The sequence below is a fragment of the Pipistrellus kuhlii genome, unplaced genomic scaffold, assembly GCF_014108245.1.
Source record: "Pipistrellus kuhlii isolate mPipKuh1 unplaced genomic scaffold, mPipKuh1.p scaffold_m20_p_10, whole genome shotgun sequence".
NCBI classification, from domain to species: domain Eukaryota; kingdom Metazoa; phylum Chordata; class Mammalia; order Chiroptera; family Vespertilionidae; genus Pipistrellus; species Pipistrellus kuhlii.
In genome coordinates, this window is record NW_023425405.1 from 56,269,202 (window position 1) to 56,286,355 (window position 17,154).

Genomic DNA, 17,154 nt, shown 5'->3' on the forward strand with positions numbered 1-17,154 from the left:
GGACCTGCTCACGGTCTGTGCCTGAGGGACACAGCGTGGTGCTTTGTTCAGCAGGGAAAATAGGATTCTGTCGATGGTTTCAGGACCAGAGAAGGGCAGGGAAATATGAAACGGGATCCACACTGCACTTTTTATGCAAAAATACATTTCAAATGGAAAAAAGATTCAGGGGGGAAAATGAAACCTCAAAAGTAACCGAGAATTTTTATTTCTAATTTTAGGATTAGAAAAGCCTTGTTAAGTCTGACATAAAAACTATAAGCTAGAAGAAAAGATGACAGGGTTGACCAGATACATACCTGCGTTTGGCGAGATATTATAAGCATCGTTTAAAAAAAAAAAAAAAAAAAAAAAGACAAGTTGGGGAAAGTATTTGTAATATATGACGAAGGACTAGGGGCCATCTTATTTAAAGAATTTCAGTAAATTAATAAGAAAAATGATAAAAATCTATTACAAAACGAGTGAAGGACACAAACTGGCAACTGAGAGAAAAATGAATTCTCATTTCCCTTTCTGCCCCTGAACAGGCAGTGGTTCCCTGCCTCTGTGGTTTGGCAGTGGTCGTGCTGAGTCCATACCTGCCCTGCCCCTGGCCCCTTAGCCTGGCTCTTCTGTATGGCCAATGCCTTCAATCCTTACATACTGTATATATATAACTTGAACACACACAGTCGTTTGTATTATTCTCTCACCTGTGAGTTTCTACCAACTAGAGAGAAATGGTCACCCGTACCCAGAGACAGTCTTTGTTCTCATTTAGAAACGTTTGCCATGGCCGTGGTCGTGTTTATTCCTGGAGCCTCTGGGGGCCAGGGCAGGAAAGGCTTCTGGTATAAATGCCAGCATTTCTCTCCATTGGAGACGGAGTTTTTCACAAAGAGCTTCAAGGTTTGTACAGATGACAAGACAGGAAGCCACAGCTGTGAAGGCCACTCTGGAGGCGAAGGGCGGCCTGTCCTGACCTGAGCGGCCCTGGGAGAACCGCTGGCTGTGGCAGTACCTACAGAGCCCACTGGGCAGCAGGTCACTGGAGCAGGGCAGGGCTTGAGGGCGGGCCGGACTCGGATGGCAGTGTAGACAGGGAGCGGGTAGGAGAGACGATTGAGTATCAGATGTGAGTACCGGGATCCCCTTCCTTTGCCTTTCCCCTCCTCCCCACCCTGTAAGCTGTGTGGGGGCAAAGGGCATTTCCCTCCGTGTTCACCACGCCACATCCAGTGTCCTCTGTGCTCAGGGACATGGCGCGCATGGATGGATTTGCACCCTGTCCTGAAGGGTTCCTTTCGTAGGAAGAGATGATAGTTAGTAAGCCCATGACGGTGTTTGTATGAGGCAGTAACACAGGGAGATGACATGGGAGTGACTGAGGACGGGGCACAGTGGGAAGCATGGTGACTCATGTCACCAGTGGACATGAGGCGATTGAGGAGGGGGCACCGCATGTGGGGACAGGGCTCCTGTAGGCCGGCAGGAGCAGCAGGAGTCTCGCATGACTAGAGCTTGGTGATCAGGAGGGACCTGACCAAGGATGAGAAGTAGGGACCAGCTTAGGAAGGCGGTGGGCGGCGCGTTAGGGATTTGAGTTTCTGCTAGTTACCGAGGACCTAGTGGAGAGTTTTGGGCAGGGAGTGGCGGCCCGGATTCCCATGTTCAAGGTTGCTCTGGGGACTATGAAGGCATCTGTAAGGTGGGGCACAAGGCGGGGTCAGAGGGGGAGTGTGAGCCTCAAGCACACATCCTCCTCAGGGAGTTCAAGCTGGCAAAGCTAAAGATGGGGTTTTGAGGCTTTTGTATTCCAGAGCTGCTGCTAAAATAATCTGCTGTGTGGCTTCCTCGATTGTCTCTGTAGCAGCTACAGTTTAGGGGGGCTGAGGGAGCACGGGGTGGGGGCAGGGTTTGGTGCCGCTCTGCGGGGCGGCTGCGGTGAGCGGCCGGCTCCCTGCCTCCCTGCGGCCTGGCGAACGTCCATGGCGTCAGACCTACGGCCCGTGCAGCATCGCCCTTTCTTCCCAGTAAACTGTCTTACGGGCTGTAGCCGGTTTGGGTTTATCACTTTCAGTTATTCGGCTTTACATAGATGCGTCCTGAGGGACTATTACAGGAGCTGTAAAACTCACATTTGTACCATAAAAATGCAAACCATTGAAGAAGTGCTTCCTCGGAGATTTAATAGCAGTTTTTCTTTTCCCATTTCAGAAACCACCAGTGTGAGCACGGAGAGGTAAAGACGTAACGTTTGTCTATGTGGATGTTTTTCCCCAGTCCCACCTTCCGAGTTTACTAGTCGGTGTCACTACTCACCTTCAGACTAGGCCTCATGTGTTGGATGAGAATAGGACAGACGTGACTGTCATGTTAGGTAGGAACCCACGTGGTCCTCTCCTCTGTGAGCACCCACGTGACAGCAGCCATCTCTGGCGCCATCAGAGGCAGCGGAGTGTCTGGCTGATTGGAGATTGCTTTCCCCTTGGCTCGCCTTGCCCGGGGCTTCGGAGATGTGACCGCTGCTGCTCCCGGCTCCTGGTGACTCAGCCTGGGTTTTCCCATTCTTTCTCTTCTTTTTAAATTGAGGTATAATTGACATGTAACATTATATTATAGTTGGAGCTGCAACACATAATGATTGGAATGTATATACATTGCAAAACCATCAACACAACATGTCTAGTTAACTCCCGCCACCCTACTCAGCTACAGGAATTGCCCTTTCTGCCCTCTGATGGCCTCTGCGCTCTCCTCTCAGCACACGCATGGCCAGGCAGCCAGTGAGGCCGCACCGCACGCTCCACCTGGCCTGGTGGCTGGGCCAGCACAGTGCGGCTTAACCGCAGCAGTTTCTGCCTGCCGCTCCCGCCGGTGCCTGCGAGTGTGAGGGAGCTTCAGAGCGTGCCTCCATGATGGAGTTGGAGCCCTCAGACAGAGTGGAGGGTTGGACAGTGAATATGGGGACTTGTTTATTTCAGAAGGGAGAATGTTGTTACTAAGAAGCACTACCTTTTCTGTATGTCCACCATTTTAACGCCGTCGTCTCAAACAGCCGGGGTGAAACTCTCCTTTTCCTTCCAGCTGGCTTACCATGCACTGCAGCTGGTCGCGTACACAGCCCTCGGTGTTTTAATTATGAGACTAAAGCTCTTCCTGACGCCACACATGTGTGTCATGGCTTCCTTGATCTGCTCGAGACAGGTAAGGCATGGCTCGGCGTAGCCGCTGCGCTGACGTCACAGCCCTTGTTGAGGGACCAGAGACAATAATGAACAAAGAACCCAGACTTCTCTAAATGATCATCATTGAAGCTCTTCATGGTTTTGTACTGATTATTCCTACAAAGCCAAAGCTGATTATGTTCTAGCTCCTAACTTCTAGAACAGTCCTTGACAAACAACCATCAGTGCCGTGAATTCAGGAATGATTACTACAGCTGTTGAAGGGAAGCAGAGCTCAACTGTAGAAATAATGTGTTTGCTTTGACATTCATATCATAAAGAATTCTAACAATTGATTTTGTTTGACCAGTACTTTCAAGTTACATGTTCTCTCCGTATTGAGCTTTACAGGATCTTCATTGAGTCCACAAGTGCATACAGATAGATGTATGCCAAGCTTCAGTGCTTCTCGTTTAAAATAGCCTGCTGGGTATTTGCTGTTTCTTTGCCTGGATACCTGCCTCCTTGCTCTGTAGTCACAGATTTATGCTTCCACTGAGTCAACTTTTTTTTTTAATTTTTTAAATTGATTTCAGAGAGGAAGGGAGAGGGAGAGAGAGATAGAAACATCAACAATGAGAGAGAATCATTGATCAGCTGCCACCTGCATGTCCCCTCCTTGGGATTGAACTCGCAACCTGGGCATGTGCTCTTGACTGGAATCGAACCCGGGACCCTTCAGGCCGATGCTCTATCCACTAAGCCAAACCGGCGAGGGCCACAGTGTCACCTTTGCATCAGTCAGGTGGCCCTGTGTGGCAGCAGTACCTCTTTCAACGTAGCAGTATTTACTAGGCTTCTAAAGCACGTTCTGGGGATGAGGGTAGAGCAATGGGTGGAACACCTTAAGGCACCATTTTCCGTGTTTGTCCTCGGAAGCCATCTTTGGGAGAGAATGGTAGCGGCACGTGTTGTTATGGAGAGTGGACTCTGGATAAGGAAAACACCAGCCGGCCTCTGGTTCCCAGGCCGAATATTGTTGGGTGTGAGAGGCACTGCTTTCCAGGGTCGATGCAGGGAGACTGCTGTTCCCGCCCTGCAGCCCCCCAGCCTGGCAGGAAGGAGGCTGTTTGGAAGCTTTCCCTGTACTCCATCTCTCCATGACCCTCCTCTCCCCCACAGTGAGACTGAGGTCCTAGGTACCCTGGGCTGGCCTCTGGGGCGGGTGCTCCATGCACAGCCACCTGGGGAAGGACCCTGCACCGAGCTCCGTGCTCTGCTGTGGCTCCTGTGATCTCATAGTCTTCACACAAGGGGCCCCATTCTCATCTTGCAGTGGCCTGGCCTGGCCTTGTCTGACTGGGAGGAGAGAGAGTGAGTTGAGAGAAGAGCTTCTTAAATCTCTGCCCGCTAGTGTAAGGAGTGGTGGGAGAATCCTCTGATTCCCACGGTCACTGTCTCTGGAACTTTTCCGTAGAGTAACCCATGCTTTATTGGGGCCCTCGCAGAGGTGGTTCTCTGGGAAGAACGTGTGCGTGTTGGAGCATGCTGCTTCCTACTGACACTTGCCCGCCCTGTGCCTTTGCCTTGGTTTCAGCTGTTCGGATGGCTCTTCTGCAAAGTGCACCCAGGCGCCGTTGTTTTTGCTCTGTTGGCAGCAATGTCGATACAAGGTTCTGCAAATCTGCAAACCCAGTGGAATATCGTAGGGGAATTCAGCAATTTACCTCAAGAAGAACTTATAGAATGGATCAAATATAGTACCAAACCAGGTAAAAGAAAAGTAGTGTTTTGCCCAAATTTTACATGCACTCCAAAACCCTGAACCCCAGGAACTGCCAGTAGCCTTACTCTTTCTATCAGTGCTGCTCGTGGGTTATCCAGAGGAGAGATTTCAGTCTTTTTCTAAAAAATATTTTTATTGATTTCAGAGAGGAAGGGAGAAGGAGAGGGAGATAGAAATATCAGTGATGAGAGAGAACCATTGCTTGGCTGCCTCCTGCATGCCCCCTACTGGGATTGAGCCCACAACCCTAGCATATGCCCTGACTGGGAATTGAACAATGACTTTCTGGTTCATAGGCCAACGCTCAACCACTGAGCCACACGGGCCAGGTAAGGTGTCAATCTTGCTTAAGTGGTTCGCAAAGGAAATGGTAGGCTTATTTTTTTATTAATTAATTTTGCTATTTTCCATAAATTCCAGTTTTTTTTTTAAAGTTATACATGCCACTATTTGAAAGAATTTTTATGCTTGTTTTCTTCATGAATTTTTAATCTTAGCCAAATGAACTCATAATCTTGAAATGAACTCATGGGATCTTTATGTTTAAAGAGAGAGATTTTGTCATCTGAGTATCAAATGACTGAATATGAAATCATCTTCATAAATTTTTGGTGCTATAAAAGTTTCTTAGTCAAGTTGATACGTATTTCTTAGGAAAGCTATCCAAGACGTGTACAGTAACATAACACAAAACCCTCAATAGGGAGACTGTGAGGCTCTGTCTTCCGAGGAAAAGGGCTCCTGGAGCTGGGTGGGAGCTGGGTGGCGGCTGCTTCGTTATTAGCCATCGGACTGACTGTGGCTCTGCCCTGAGCCGTTACGTGGCCTCTGTGGGCTCCGCTTCTTTGAGGTGAGCGCCCTCCTAAGACGTGGCTCCTGCTTTGCAGACGCGGTGTTTGCGGGCGCCATGCCCACTATGGCGAGTGTGAAACTCTCCGCCCTGCGGCCTGTTGTGAACCACCCGCACTATGAAGATGCAGGTTTGAGGTACAGGGTTCCCCTGGAAACAGGTTTCCGTACACACAGTGCGGGGGCCGCACAGTGACTGGGAGGCAGGTGTCCGGACACACAGTGTGGGAGCTGCACAGTGACCGGGAGGCAGGTGTCTGGACACACAGGGCGGGAGCCGCACAGTGACCGGGAGGCAGGTGTCTGGACACACAGTGTGGGAGCTGCACAGTGACCAGGAGGCAGGTGTCCGGACACACAGTGTGGGAGCTGCACAGTGACCAGGAGGCAGGTGTCCGGACACACAGTGTGGGAGCTGCACAGTGACCAGGAGGCAGGTTTCCGGACACACAGGGCGGGAGCTGCACAGTGACCGGGAGGCAGGTTTCCGGACACACGGTGGGGGCCGCACAGTGACCGGGAGGCAGGTGTCCGGACACACAGTGTGGGAGCTGCACAGTGACTGGGAGGCAGGTTTCCGGACACACAGGGCGGGGGCCGCACAGTGACCGGGAGGCAGGTTTCCGGACACACAGGGTGGGGGCCGCACAGTGACTGGCTTCAGCAGGGGTGCGGTGAACTGGGCCTCACAGAGTTGGGAGAAGCTGGAGGTAGATGCTAAGTTACTTGCCAACGTGAGGCTCCACAGGGCAGTACAGCCCACCCCGGGCTTACCTTCCCACCAGGCACCGAGGAGGCCCAGCCTGTCAGCCCAGTCAGGCTCCCAAACTCTGCTATCACTCGTCCTCCTCAGGCGCCTGGGGACGCCTTAGCCTGTAGCTTCTGGAAGTTTTCTGATGGCCCATTTTTATGAAATTCCAATCAAAGGGGCTTTTATTCTGGTTTTCACCAGTATAACCTGTTAAGATAATTTTGTGTTTTGTCTTTTACTGTTTGTTTTTTTTTTTTTCCTTAAAAACATAAAAGTATGCTTTTGAAAAGGAAATAGACTCCATTTTCGTGCAATTTCTAGGATAGGTCAAGCTATTCCTTTCCTAAGGGACTGGGTGAATCCTAGCAATAACAGTGGGATATACATTTTATAAATAAAAAGCTTTTCATTATTAAAAAAAAAAAAAAAAAAAAAAGCATTCCTGTCAAGCTGATTTCCAGAGCAGTATGTTGGATGATTTTAGCTTTTGCAAACCTATGGATGGCATGGAGAGCCGCTGACGCTGGCCTCCGGGGTCAGGGCTGCTGGGGCCGCGGGAGAGCCCAGCTTGTGCTTATGCAGCACATCCCGCCCCCTCTTGCTGTGGGAGTGACGCGTTAGAACAAAACCAAGCAGACAGACAAAAAGCCCACGTGTGGGAGCCCCTCTCCCGGTCTCCGGTGCCTCCTCCTCCCTCCCTTCTGCCCCCTCCCCGAACCCTGAGTGGGCTCCTGTGTGGAGCCTCCTGGCACAGTTTCCTTGGCGCCTTTGCATCTCCACACTCTTCTGCCCGATTCTTTTCCTTCAAAGAGCCAGGACGAAAATAGTGTACTCGATGTATAGCCGCAAAGCCGCCGAGGAAGTGAAGCGAGAACTGGTCAAGTTACAAGTGAATTACTACATCCTGGAGGAGTCGTGGTGCGTGAGGAGATCCAAGTGAGTACTCCGCAGCTCGTGTTTGCCGACCGGGGCCAGGGAAGGTGGCAGGCTCCTGGGCAGGCGCTTCATTCAGTCGTCAGGGTGAGATACAGCACTTAGCAAAGTAGAAGTGGAAATATTTGTAAGATAACTGAATTGGTGTTTTTTCCTTTCGCCATTACAGAAATCTGTTTCTTTATAATGATTGGCACATGTACACTTCCTTAAAAGGCAGTAGACAGGCACTGATTGATAATTTCCCAGATTGTTAATATTTGCCTGTGATATTTTTTAATCTTTTATTTCAAATTGGATGTCTTTTCTCTAAAAGACTTGCAGAGGCTGAGACCACACAGCCGAGACTCTGGTTGTGATGACGTGGTGAGGCCTGGGTGTCCCTGCCACCCCGTGGCCTGGATGGAGGGGCCCTCCCAGTAGCAGCTTAGATAGAAACTTCCCTCTTGCTGTTTCACGTCTTATTTGAGTGGGAAAAGAGCTAACTTTACCCTGACCCATATGCTCTTGGGCTTACCGTTTTAAAAAATGCCTGTTTCACAGAGCCGCTCACTAAGGGTGTAGCAGCAAGAGTTGGTAAGACCCTCAAAGCTAGTGTGGTCCACAGTGGGCCGCAGCTATGCCGGGTGACTGGGCAGCGAGGACAGCAGCGTGCTGCTGGAACACCAAGCATTGGCTCCGGGCGGGGCAAGGACGTGAGCGTCTCCTCAGAAATTGGGGATTTTTATGGAATGCTCCTGTTGCTCATTCTCTCTGCTCTTTAGCTAAACAGAAGCCGTCAGGAGAGTGCTATCAATGGCTTGATCATACTTACTCACGTGTATTTCAATGTACACAAGGGTGTTCAGACAGACCAATTAGATATGGACTTAGGAGTAAAAGCAGTTCTGGGACACGGTTTGTCCAAGTTGCCCACCAGGAAACTCCAACAGTTGTTGATTATTGAACAGTTTTTCTGTGAATATGTCCCAAGTGACTTGTCTTGAATCAGGGTTTATGAAAAATATTATTGTTCTTAGAGTCATGTTTTAGAAAATGCTTGAAGTCCTTTTGAACATAAGAATGTATATGAAGTTTATATACTTATCTTTAACTTGGATAAATTTAGGACAAAAAATTCTAAACTTTTCTCACACTTTTTATGAGGTCTTTCTATCGATAATAACTGGATGGGGCTGACATCTGCTGTCAGAAGTACTCCTTTAAAAAACATTTTTATTGATTTCAGAGAGGAAGGGAGATGGAGAGAGAGAGAGAGAAATATCAGTGATGAGAGAGAATCTTTGATCTGCATGCCCCACACTGGGCATTGAGCCCTTAACCTGGACATGTGCCCTGATTGTGGATCCTGGTTCATAGGTCAATGCTCAACCACTGAGCCACACTGTGCAGCACTCCATTTTTTTTTAATGGTGATTTTCACTGTGCTTGGCCTTATTCCAAGGCTCTGCCAGCCTGAGACAGCTGTAGGTCTCGGGGACAGAAATGTCATGTTTCATGATCTCCCGCCACCCAAGCTAGTGACGAACCTTGGTTCAAGAGTCTTCATGTTCTCTGGGCCTGGCAGAGGAGTGTGGGCCGGTGCTGAGGTGGGAGCACCCGGGATGTGCGTGGCAGTTGTAGTTCACATACTCCCAGCAGAGCCCTGCTGTCTGTACATGAGGAATTTGGTCAGGCAGTTAGCCTGCACCCTGAACAGTCAGCAGTGAAGCCCCATTGAGACAGAGCTTGTTGCCAGCACAGGACTCAGAGGTGGATGCTGGGGTGCTGGCGTCCCCACGGCGACCTTCAGTTGCCCTTGTGTTTGCTCAGCAGAAGTGGGGAGGCAGAAGCGAAGGAAGTGACTTTCTCTAACCCGTTATCCCCACACCCGATCTGTTGCAAGATTTCAGCCAGACTGATGATAAAGCTCAGGACAGCTCAGGACTTAGTCCTTGAAACAAAATGCACACTGTGCCTTCCGTTCTGAGAGGGAAGCAAACCGGCGCTCAGAGCGGACTCGGGGGAGAAAGACTGATGGCGAGGGCTGCTGTAGTTTCTTGGCAGACTTTCCTCCCGCATTGGGATCTTCCTTCTCCCCCGCCTGGGCCCTCGCTCCCAGCTCCGCCATGCCGGCCCGAGACACCTGCGTGCCAGGACAGAGCAACCTGCCCGACCAGCGGAGCATGGGGAGCTCACAGCCAGAAGAAAGGACAGGGACTAACATTTACCTCGTGTTTGGTTCATGCCGGCACTTGGGTGAGCCCTAAATTATACCATCTCTTTTACAAGTGGCTTAATTGTGTGCCTTGATTATTCCTTATTACACTTGACACCCCGTGTTCCAATAACATATGAAAATACACTCAAATGCAAGTTATAGATGAGCTTTTAATTAATTGCTCTCAATTCTCTGCTTTCTTTCTCATTAGTCCCAATGATACAGTTGACATGAAATTAAAATACATGAATTTAGGAGAAAACTATTCAGTTTTTCACTGATGCTGTTTGAAGATGTAGCTGACAGGCCTGGGGAGACTTGGGGAACTCCACAGGGACTGAGGGATGTTACACTTGGGCAGACAGAACTCCCCAAGGCAGCTCTGCCTTCTCTTTCCTCCTACGAGCAGGGGAGCTCAGGAGCCGGGGTGTTACTGCTTCCTGTGCAGGTCACTCTCGGCTGCATTGGCCTGTGTGTGCTAGCAGCCTGGCCTCGGCTCCTGGAGAGAACGAGAAGGCACACGAGCCGAGCCCAGTCGAGTGTGTTCAGTGTTTGTAGAATCTGGGGGGAGCCACGGTGTGCAAAACTGCATCGAACACTCTGCACCCAAACACGTGTGGGGAAAACCTCCCGTGGAGATGGTTTGACGGAGGCCACGTGAAAGTCGTGTCGCCCTTCGTCACGGTGATAGCGCTGCTTCCAGCAGCGGAGCTTGCGGAAGGAGAGAGGCACGGAATGTTGATGCAAGTGTGGCTTTATTGTGGTAACATGGGAAACAGTTAAATATCCCCCAAGGGAGAGTGGTTATAGAATGCATAGGAGTACTTGCCACAATTAAAGAGTAAAGCGTGTCTGTATGTAATGAGATGGAAAGGACCACGTTTCATTGGCCAGTGAGGAGCCCCGAGCAACTCATGTGTGTGAAAGCGGCCCTGGGCGTCAGTGCACGCACCTGCCCGTGCCTCCGCGGCCTGAGTGAGCCAGAGGACGGAGGCCTGGCCAGGATGTGCCGGGCTCTGCAGCAGCCCCCTCTGAGGATGGCTGGGAGGGGACGCTGACACTTTCTGGATGATTGACTCCCTCTAAGTAAAGATGCTCTGAAAAGGGAAAGGATTGCATTCTGCCACTGTGCTTGCCCCCGGTGGAGGGTAGTGAGCAGGGTTGCCATTGGGAATAGAGGGACTTGCTGGGAATGGCTTTTTCTCTGAGAAAAAAGTGAAGCAATGGTGACAAAACATGAGCAGTTGCCAGCGCTCTATAATTTCTTTTATTTTTCTGTTTTTTATAAATTTCTCAAAGCGAATAGAAGATTGTGAACTTGCGTTCACCTTCTCTGTTTTAGGGACTGGGCCAGTGTCGTGTAGCATGTCCCACACGTGGGCTTGCCCCCGCGACCCTCAGGACTAGGTTCAGTTTGGCAGAGAAGTCGTGTGCGCTTCCCATTCCGTGTCCCTTAGGAGTGCACATCCCTCCGTTCCGTCATCCGTGAGGCTAAGTCCCATCACGTGATTGAAGCATGTCCTTACTCCAGTTTAAGTAGACAGCTTTCCTTTATGATTAATGAGAAATCTATAGAGTGGTACGTAGAGGCCATTTGTTCATCCCCTTTCTCAACAGCATTTCACCAGATACCCTTTGTATCCAATTTTCATTCCTTGCTGAATCGATGATTACTTTAGTGCTTTTAAGTATTGGGCAATATAGATTTGAAAGTGATGTGATCAGTGGGTATGTGAGGATAGATTTAATAAACAGTAATTGGGCCAAGAGCTACTGGGAAAAAATTAAAATCACATCTCTAGCTCACATCATACAGAAAAATTAATTGCAATTGAGTTCTAGGTTTAAATGTACACAGCAAACTTAAAACTTTCATGGGAGAATACGCAACGTACGTGTTCATGATAGTGTGGTATGGAAGAATTCTTTAAACAAGACAAAAGTCATAAACTCTAAAAGAAAAGACTGACATTTTGCAGTATAATATAAAAATCTTCAATATACAAAAGCTAAAAAAAAAAAAAAAAAGGAAAATGTGAACCCTAGCAAAAGCTATCAATTCTAGATTTGAAATAAATGTTATCTCAAAGACCTTAATCTTATTTGGGCAAATGTCACACAATACCAATTTTACTTCTGTTCTTTAAATAAGTATGTCGCTTTCAAGATTGAATTATGCGTAACACTACTGCATTTTCTTGAAGTTGGCTCATTCTGGAATACAGTTTATGGAAAGTTGCATAAATATGAACTAAGTAAACTTGCCAATTAAAATTTGTAAAATTAATATAATAGGTTACCTCTTCCTACGTGCTGAGTACGATGCTAGATACAGTGTCTTTATTAATCCTTATGCACAGCCAAGCCAGGGGTATTCCTGTTTTACAAATGTGGGGTGAGGCTGAGCGAACTGTCCTAATGCACATTCTGGTAAGCAGCTGAGGCAGAGGTAACCAGCTCTCTCCCCACCACTGCATCCATGTACTTGATAGGTGTGTTTCGTTAGCACCAGCTTGGTTGTGTTCCCCTTGTTCTAAGGAGGGCTTAGGGCGGCGCACACTCTGTCAGTTACTCTGAGAGGATTTTTTGAACTCAGTTAGTTGAGGTGGAGCAGGTGAAAGGAGGGAGGGCGTGAATACAGCGTGTGCTCTGCTTCCCCTGCGCTCTGACCCCACTGGCTCCCGTGCTTGCATCTTCCAGGCCCGGCTGCAGCATGCCTGAGATCTGGGATGTGGAGGACCCCGCCAACGCCGGGAAGCCGCCCTTGTGCACCCTCCTGGTGAAGGACTCGGAGCCTCACTTCACCACCGTGTTCCAGAACAGTGTTTACAAAGTCTTAGAAGTTATCGAAGAATGACCTCGGCCTCCAGAGGACAGTCACGGTTTTAACGTTTTGCTAATAACTCATGCTTTGTTTTTAAGCAGATCCCAAAAACTTTTATAGCCAACTGTTTTCAAACAGGAAAATGTCTTATTTGGTCGATTCGAATGTCATTTTGATTGTAAAAGTACGTATACCACTATGAATTGGGTACTATTTCAATGCACCCCTTAAAATTTGCTATGCAAATGAGTATGTGCTTGTATTTGACTTAGACATTTGTGCTAAAAGGAGCAAAGCTACCTGTCTACAAAATAAACAGGTGATAACAAAGATGATATGAAAATATAGTGATTCTGAGCTCTGTGAGGCTGATTTCACAGCTCACAGACTATTATGCCCTTGCTTTTGCGTCTGCCTCTCGCTCTTGTCTTTGGGACACGCCAGCGATCACGGGAACACCTCAGTCCTGTGGGTCCCTGTCATCAGGGTAGACGGGGCTGCAGTGGTGGTGGCTGTGTGAAATTACCTGTTTACTTCCCTTCTCCCTGTTCGTTCCTTTGTTGCTCTTGTTAACGAAGCGTGTCCTGCCGGTTAATGATCCAGACTCTAAGACCTAACGGTCCGGTCCATGGCTGTGCCAGCCAGCAGTGCGGCGTGAGCGTTTCCTCTCCCTCCGCCTGCTCCCCCATCCCAGCATTCTTTGTCAGATAAGTGGTATTTACTCATTTAGTTCCTTATCAAGTACTTATTCTTGGTTTAAAAATATTTAATGGCGAGTGTATATTTTCTCATTTTTAAGTATTATTCAAATGTGTATATTTTAATACCTTTAAACCACTTTTAAAATTTTTCATGTTTAATTGTAGTTTTAAGAAAAACTATTTTGAACAACCTCAAATGTAATACATCCAGAAACTAATGTATATTTCTGTAGACATAATTTGCAATGGAACAATAGACTGTAGTGTGTGGTCATTTTTCTGTTACTATTAAGATATACTACCACATGACTAATTTTTCTGTCAGAAAGTAAATGAATAATAATATTGAATGGAGTTTTATATTTTACTTTTAAAATTGCCTGTCTTTAATAAGACAAAGCCTTAAGCCTTACCATTTTGGTTCTAAAAACCATTTCAGTGTGAGGAATGAATATATTCAGCTTTCCTCTTTATATTTTTCTTCCTATTCATTTTTATTTTGAAAAATATCCAAACCGCCTTTGAGTTCCTATTATGAATTTTTGTTTTCTGGAAGTTGTGTGAAATGAGATTTTTTAAAAACAGTGAACCCTTGTAGCTCTGAGAAGCGGTTTTAATATTCTAAATTCTAAGCAAACCACGCCTCTGGCGGACTGCCCAGTGAATCATGCAGTGTCTCTGAACCACAGGCAGGTGAGCCGGAGCACCCTGAGCTTGAGTCCTCTGCGAGGGTCTCGGTGTCCACCCTGGAGCCAGCATCACTGTCATCTCTGCCTCCTCACAGACAAGGACCAGCCAGGTCAGGGCGTGCTAGCTGTGAGCAGACCTGAGGGTGCGGCCTCCACCCCCTTCTGCGTCCCAGGAACCTCCTTCCAACCCCTCTTCCTCTCCCCCCATTCTGTCTCTATCTTTAGGTGCTTGGCCCCCCTCTTTGCCACTTGCTGGGTGACTTACTTCTTGGGAAGTAGCCGGGGAGTTGCGACTAAGGAGTAGAATTTGAGCAAAGCTGCAACGATCCCGAGAAATGGGAAGAGTGCCCTCGAGCCCGAGAGGAGGGCGTGCAGGGCGGCAGAGGGACACGCTGTCCTCTGTCTGCAGCTGTTTCCCACCCAAAGGCGGCCGTTTTGTGTATTCAGTGGTTACAAGTCTTTTAAAAATGGTACTTTTAAAGTTATTTTCTGTTCCTCCCACCCTCCAGGAATCTCCTTCCTGGTAAGTCACATGTAGTGATTGCACATTAAGCGCTATGGCAGCTGCTGCCTGTGCAGGGAGAGGGGAAGTGGTCACGTTGGTGTCATTCCAGAGATTGCTGGTCCCGGTGTTTGTAACGTGGCTCCAAGCAGCTCTGGTTCTGCTTTTCAGCCGATGGTGCGGGCAGGTGTCCAGCTGTGTGGCCCGCTCGGTCTCGGTCTCTGTCACGGTCATGTCTGGGGCAGCCGGTGCTGCAAATTCTAAATCTCTTTTTATGGCAACACAGCGTAGCAGTAGGTTTCATAAATGTGACAAAACAGTATTAAAGTTCAGTGTTTTACACTTTATTTTTAGCATTTAAAGATATTTTTGCTTTAGGGTGAGGAAGGTGAGGATGGGCAAGGAGGCGGTAAAGACAGCTATGCTCTGAGGGGAACACACAAAGCCGGGGCAGTGCTTCTAGGAGAAGATCAGCCCCTGGCAGTGCTCGCAGAAGCAGTGCAGTGAGAGGGGGCGGGTGAGGAGGGAGGGGAGGCTGCATCAGGAACAGGGATGTCACAGAGGAGCGTTGTATTTTTATGACTTTTATGCCGGTTGTTTACATGTACTATATATGTTAAATAAAAAAGATTATAAAAATAGGAAGTCTTTTGTTGTTTATTGTTATTTTCACTTCCACCCGGATGGGGGAGGGGGCGGCACGTTGGGCCTCCTGTGCAGTTGGATAACCGAGGGCGGGGCCGGCGGAGCGCACCTGCTTGGCGGGAGAGGCCGCGCCATGGCCCGGAGGTGCTCCATCCTGGGGGGTGCTGGGCTACCCCCTCTCCTCTTGTACCTCTGGCATCACACACTTAGGGGGCTTTCTCATTGTCATCAAGGGACACAGTCGTTCGTTAAAGCCATGTTTTGGGGATCGTTCCAGAGCCGCTGCAAGCCCTTTCTCGTTCATTAAACCACAGTGTGGGCACGCGGCATTCCTCCGTCGAAGCGCTGTGGTTTTCCTGATGCAGTCAGCTGTACGTGCCCTCTGCCTGGAGGAGCAGGGTAGGTTAGTGCCTCTAATTATTTCTTTCATGGTGACACTGACATCTCGGGTGGCGTGTTAGAATAAGATGTAGTGTGTGGAGTCCACATCCCGGAGGCTTGTTGCACCCAGATTGCTGCTCCTCCCCATCCTTCCCTTCCCCCACTCCTGTAGAGGTTCCGATTCAACGGGCCTACGATGGGCTGTGTGGCCTGGATGTGTCTCCCCACATTCATGGGTTGAAATAACCCTAACCCCTAAGGTGACTGTTAGAGGTGGGGCCTTTGGGAGGTGATTAGGTCATGAGGATGGAGCCCACATGAAGGGGAGAGCTCCCCTGCCCCTTCCACCGTGTGCTCACAGCTGCCAGGTGCCGTCCATGCACTGGGAGCCAGGCTCTCGGCTGCACTGACTCGGCCAGTCTGGGTCTCAGATCACCTGTTTCTTGGCCGCCCCTTCTCCTCCCCCCACCATAAGTCCCTCATTTAACTCAGTAAAATTGTTCCTTGTGCAAAAACAGTGAGCTGCTTTTAAGCTTACACCCTCCGATTGTCTTTATTTCACAGCGCCGTGTCAGTACAGACACGCTTTTACAATGGAAGGCCAAAGGACATTAGGGTATGCGCTTCCCTCTCCACCTTCCTCCCAGAGGGAGCTCTAAACATTCTGAATGAGCTGGAGACCAGAAGACTTTCCCTTAGGATTCCAAGTCACTGTGGTGTTATGAAAAGGTAGATTTCTCTCTCTCTCTCTCTCTCTCTCTCTCTCTCTCTCTCTCTCTCTCACTCTCTCTTTTTGCAAAGATACTGGATGGTATTGATATTGGCTCTGTTTCCAAAGCCATGTTTTCTCAATGGGCTGTGACCTCAAATTCTAATGAAATAAGCAGCGTGTTCTCAGAATGACTCTCACGTGAATGGCAGTGCACTGAGTATTCTGTTGAAGCAGGCATGTTCCTTTTAACTCGGCATGATACAGTTTCATTGATGTTTACGTACCTGACCTTTTTTTCTGCATGCAAATTTAATATCTTGAAAGAAGGTGGAATGTAGCAAAATCAAGCTCATTGAGTTGCTGTGCTGATTGTCCTTAAAGCTGTAGTACTTACCCATTTCTAAAATACGGAAATGAAAATAAGAAATGGCCGATTCTAAGTAGATTTGGCATCTGTCCATCAAAACTGATTTAAAACAATAACAACAACAAAGGAGCCTGAAGGCCAGATCCTCAGCTCAGCTTTCTGACCAGCCCAGGTCTCTGGTTCTGCCTCCTGGGCAGCGGTGCCCGGCTCAGGTCTGCCCTCTGGGCAGTGGTGCCTGGCTCAGGTCTGCATTCTGGGCAGCGGTGTCCGGCTCAGGTCTGCCCTCTGGGCTTCTTTTTATTGAGCGGAGTCCAGACTCAGAGGCCTGCCTCTTGCCCTAGGCAGGCGTCTTCAAACTACGGCCCGAGGGCCACATGGGGCCCGCAGAGGAGTCTGATCCGGCCCGCCAGGTTTTTTGGGCAGTGAGCGCAGCCAAGGTGTTACAGTAGGAATTAGTAGTTCATATAGTCCGGCCCTCCAGCTCTCTGAGGGACCGTGATCTGGCCCCCACTTTAAAAAGTTTGAGGACGCCTGCCCTAGAGCAGCGTTTTTCAACCGCTGTTCCGCGGCACACTAGTGTGCCGCGAGATGTTGCCTGGTGTGCCGTAGGTGCAGACAAGACAAGAATTTTATAATTTTTCACTATTTTGTTTACTTAATATTTC

The 17,154-nt window shown here is 48.8% G+C and overlaps 1 protein-coding gene across 3 annotated transcripts in view; it reads left to right on the forward strand.

Moving 5' to 3' along the window:
- Positions 1-15,025, forward strand: part of DPY19L1 (dpy-19 like C-mannosyltransferase 1) — a 56,746-nt gene extending 41,721 nt beyond the window's left edge. For all 3 annotated transcript variants that reach the window (XM_036429883.2, XM_036429881.2, XM_036429882.2), the window contains 6 exons: positions 2,200-2,224; positions 3,070-3,189; positions 4,747-4,921; positions 5,823-5,922; positions 7,346-7,471; positions 12,369-15,025. In XM_036429883.2, coding sequence (XP_036285776.1) covers positions 2,200-2,224; positions 3,070-3,189; positions 4,747-4,921; positions 5,823-5,922; positions 7,346-7,471; positions 12,369-12,525 — 703 coding nt within the window. In that variant the 3' untranslated portion in view covers positions 12,526-15,025. The remainder of the gene's footprint in view (positions 1-2,199; positions 2,225-3,069; positions 3,190-4,746; positions 4,922-5,822; positions 5,923-7,345; positions 7,472-12,368) is intronic.
- Positions 15,026-17,154: the final 2,129 nt, after the last annotated feature.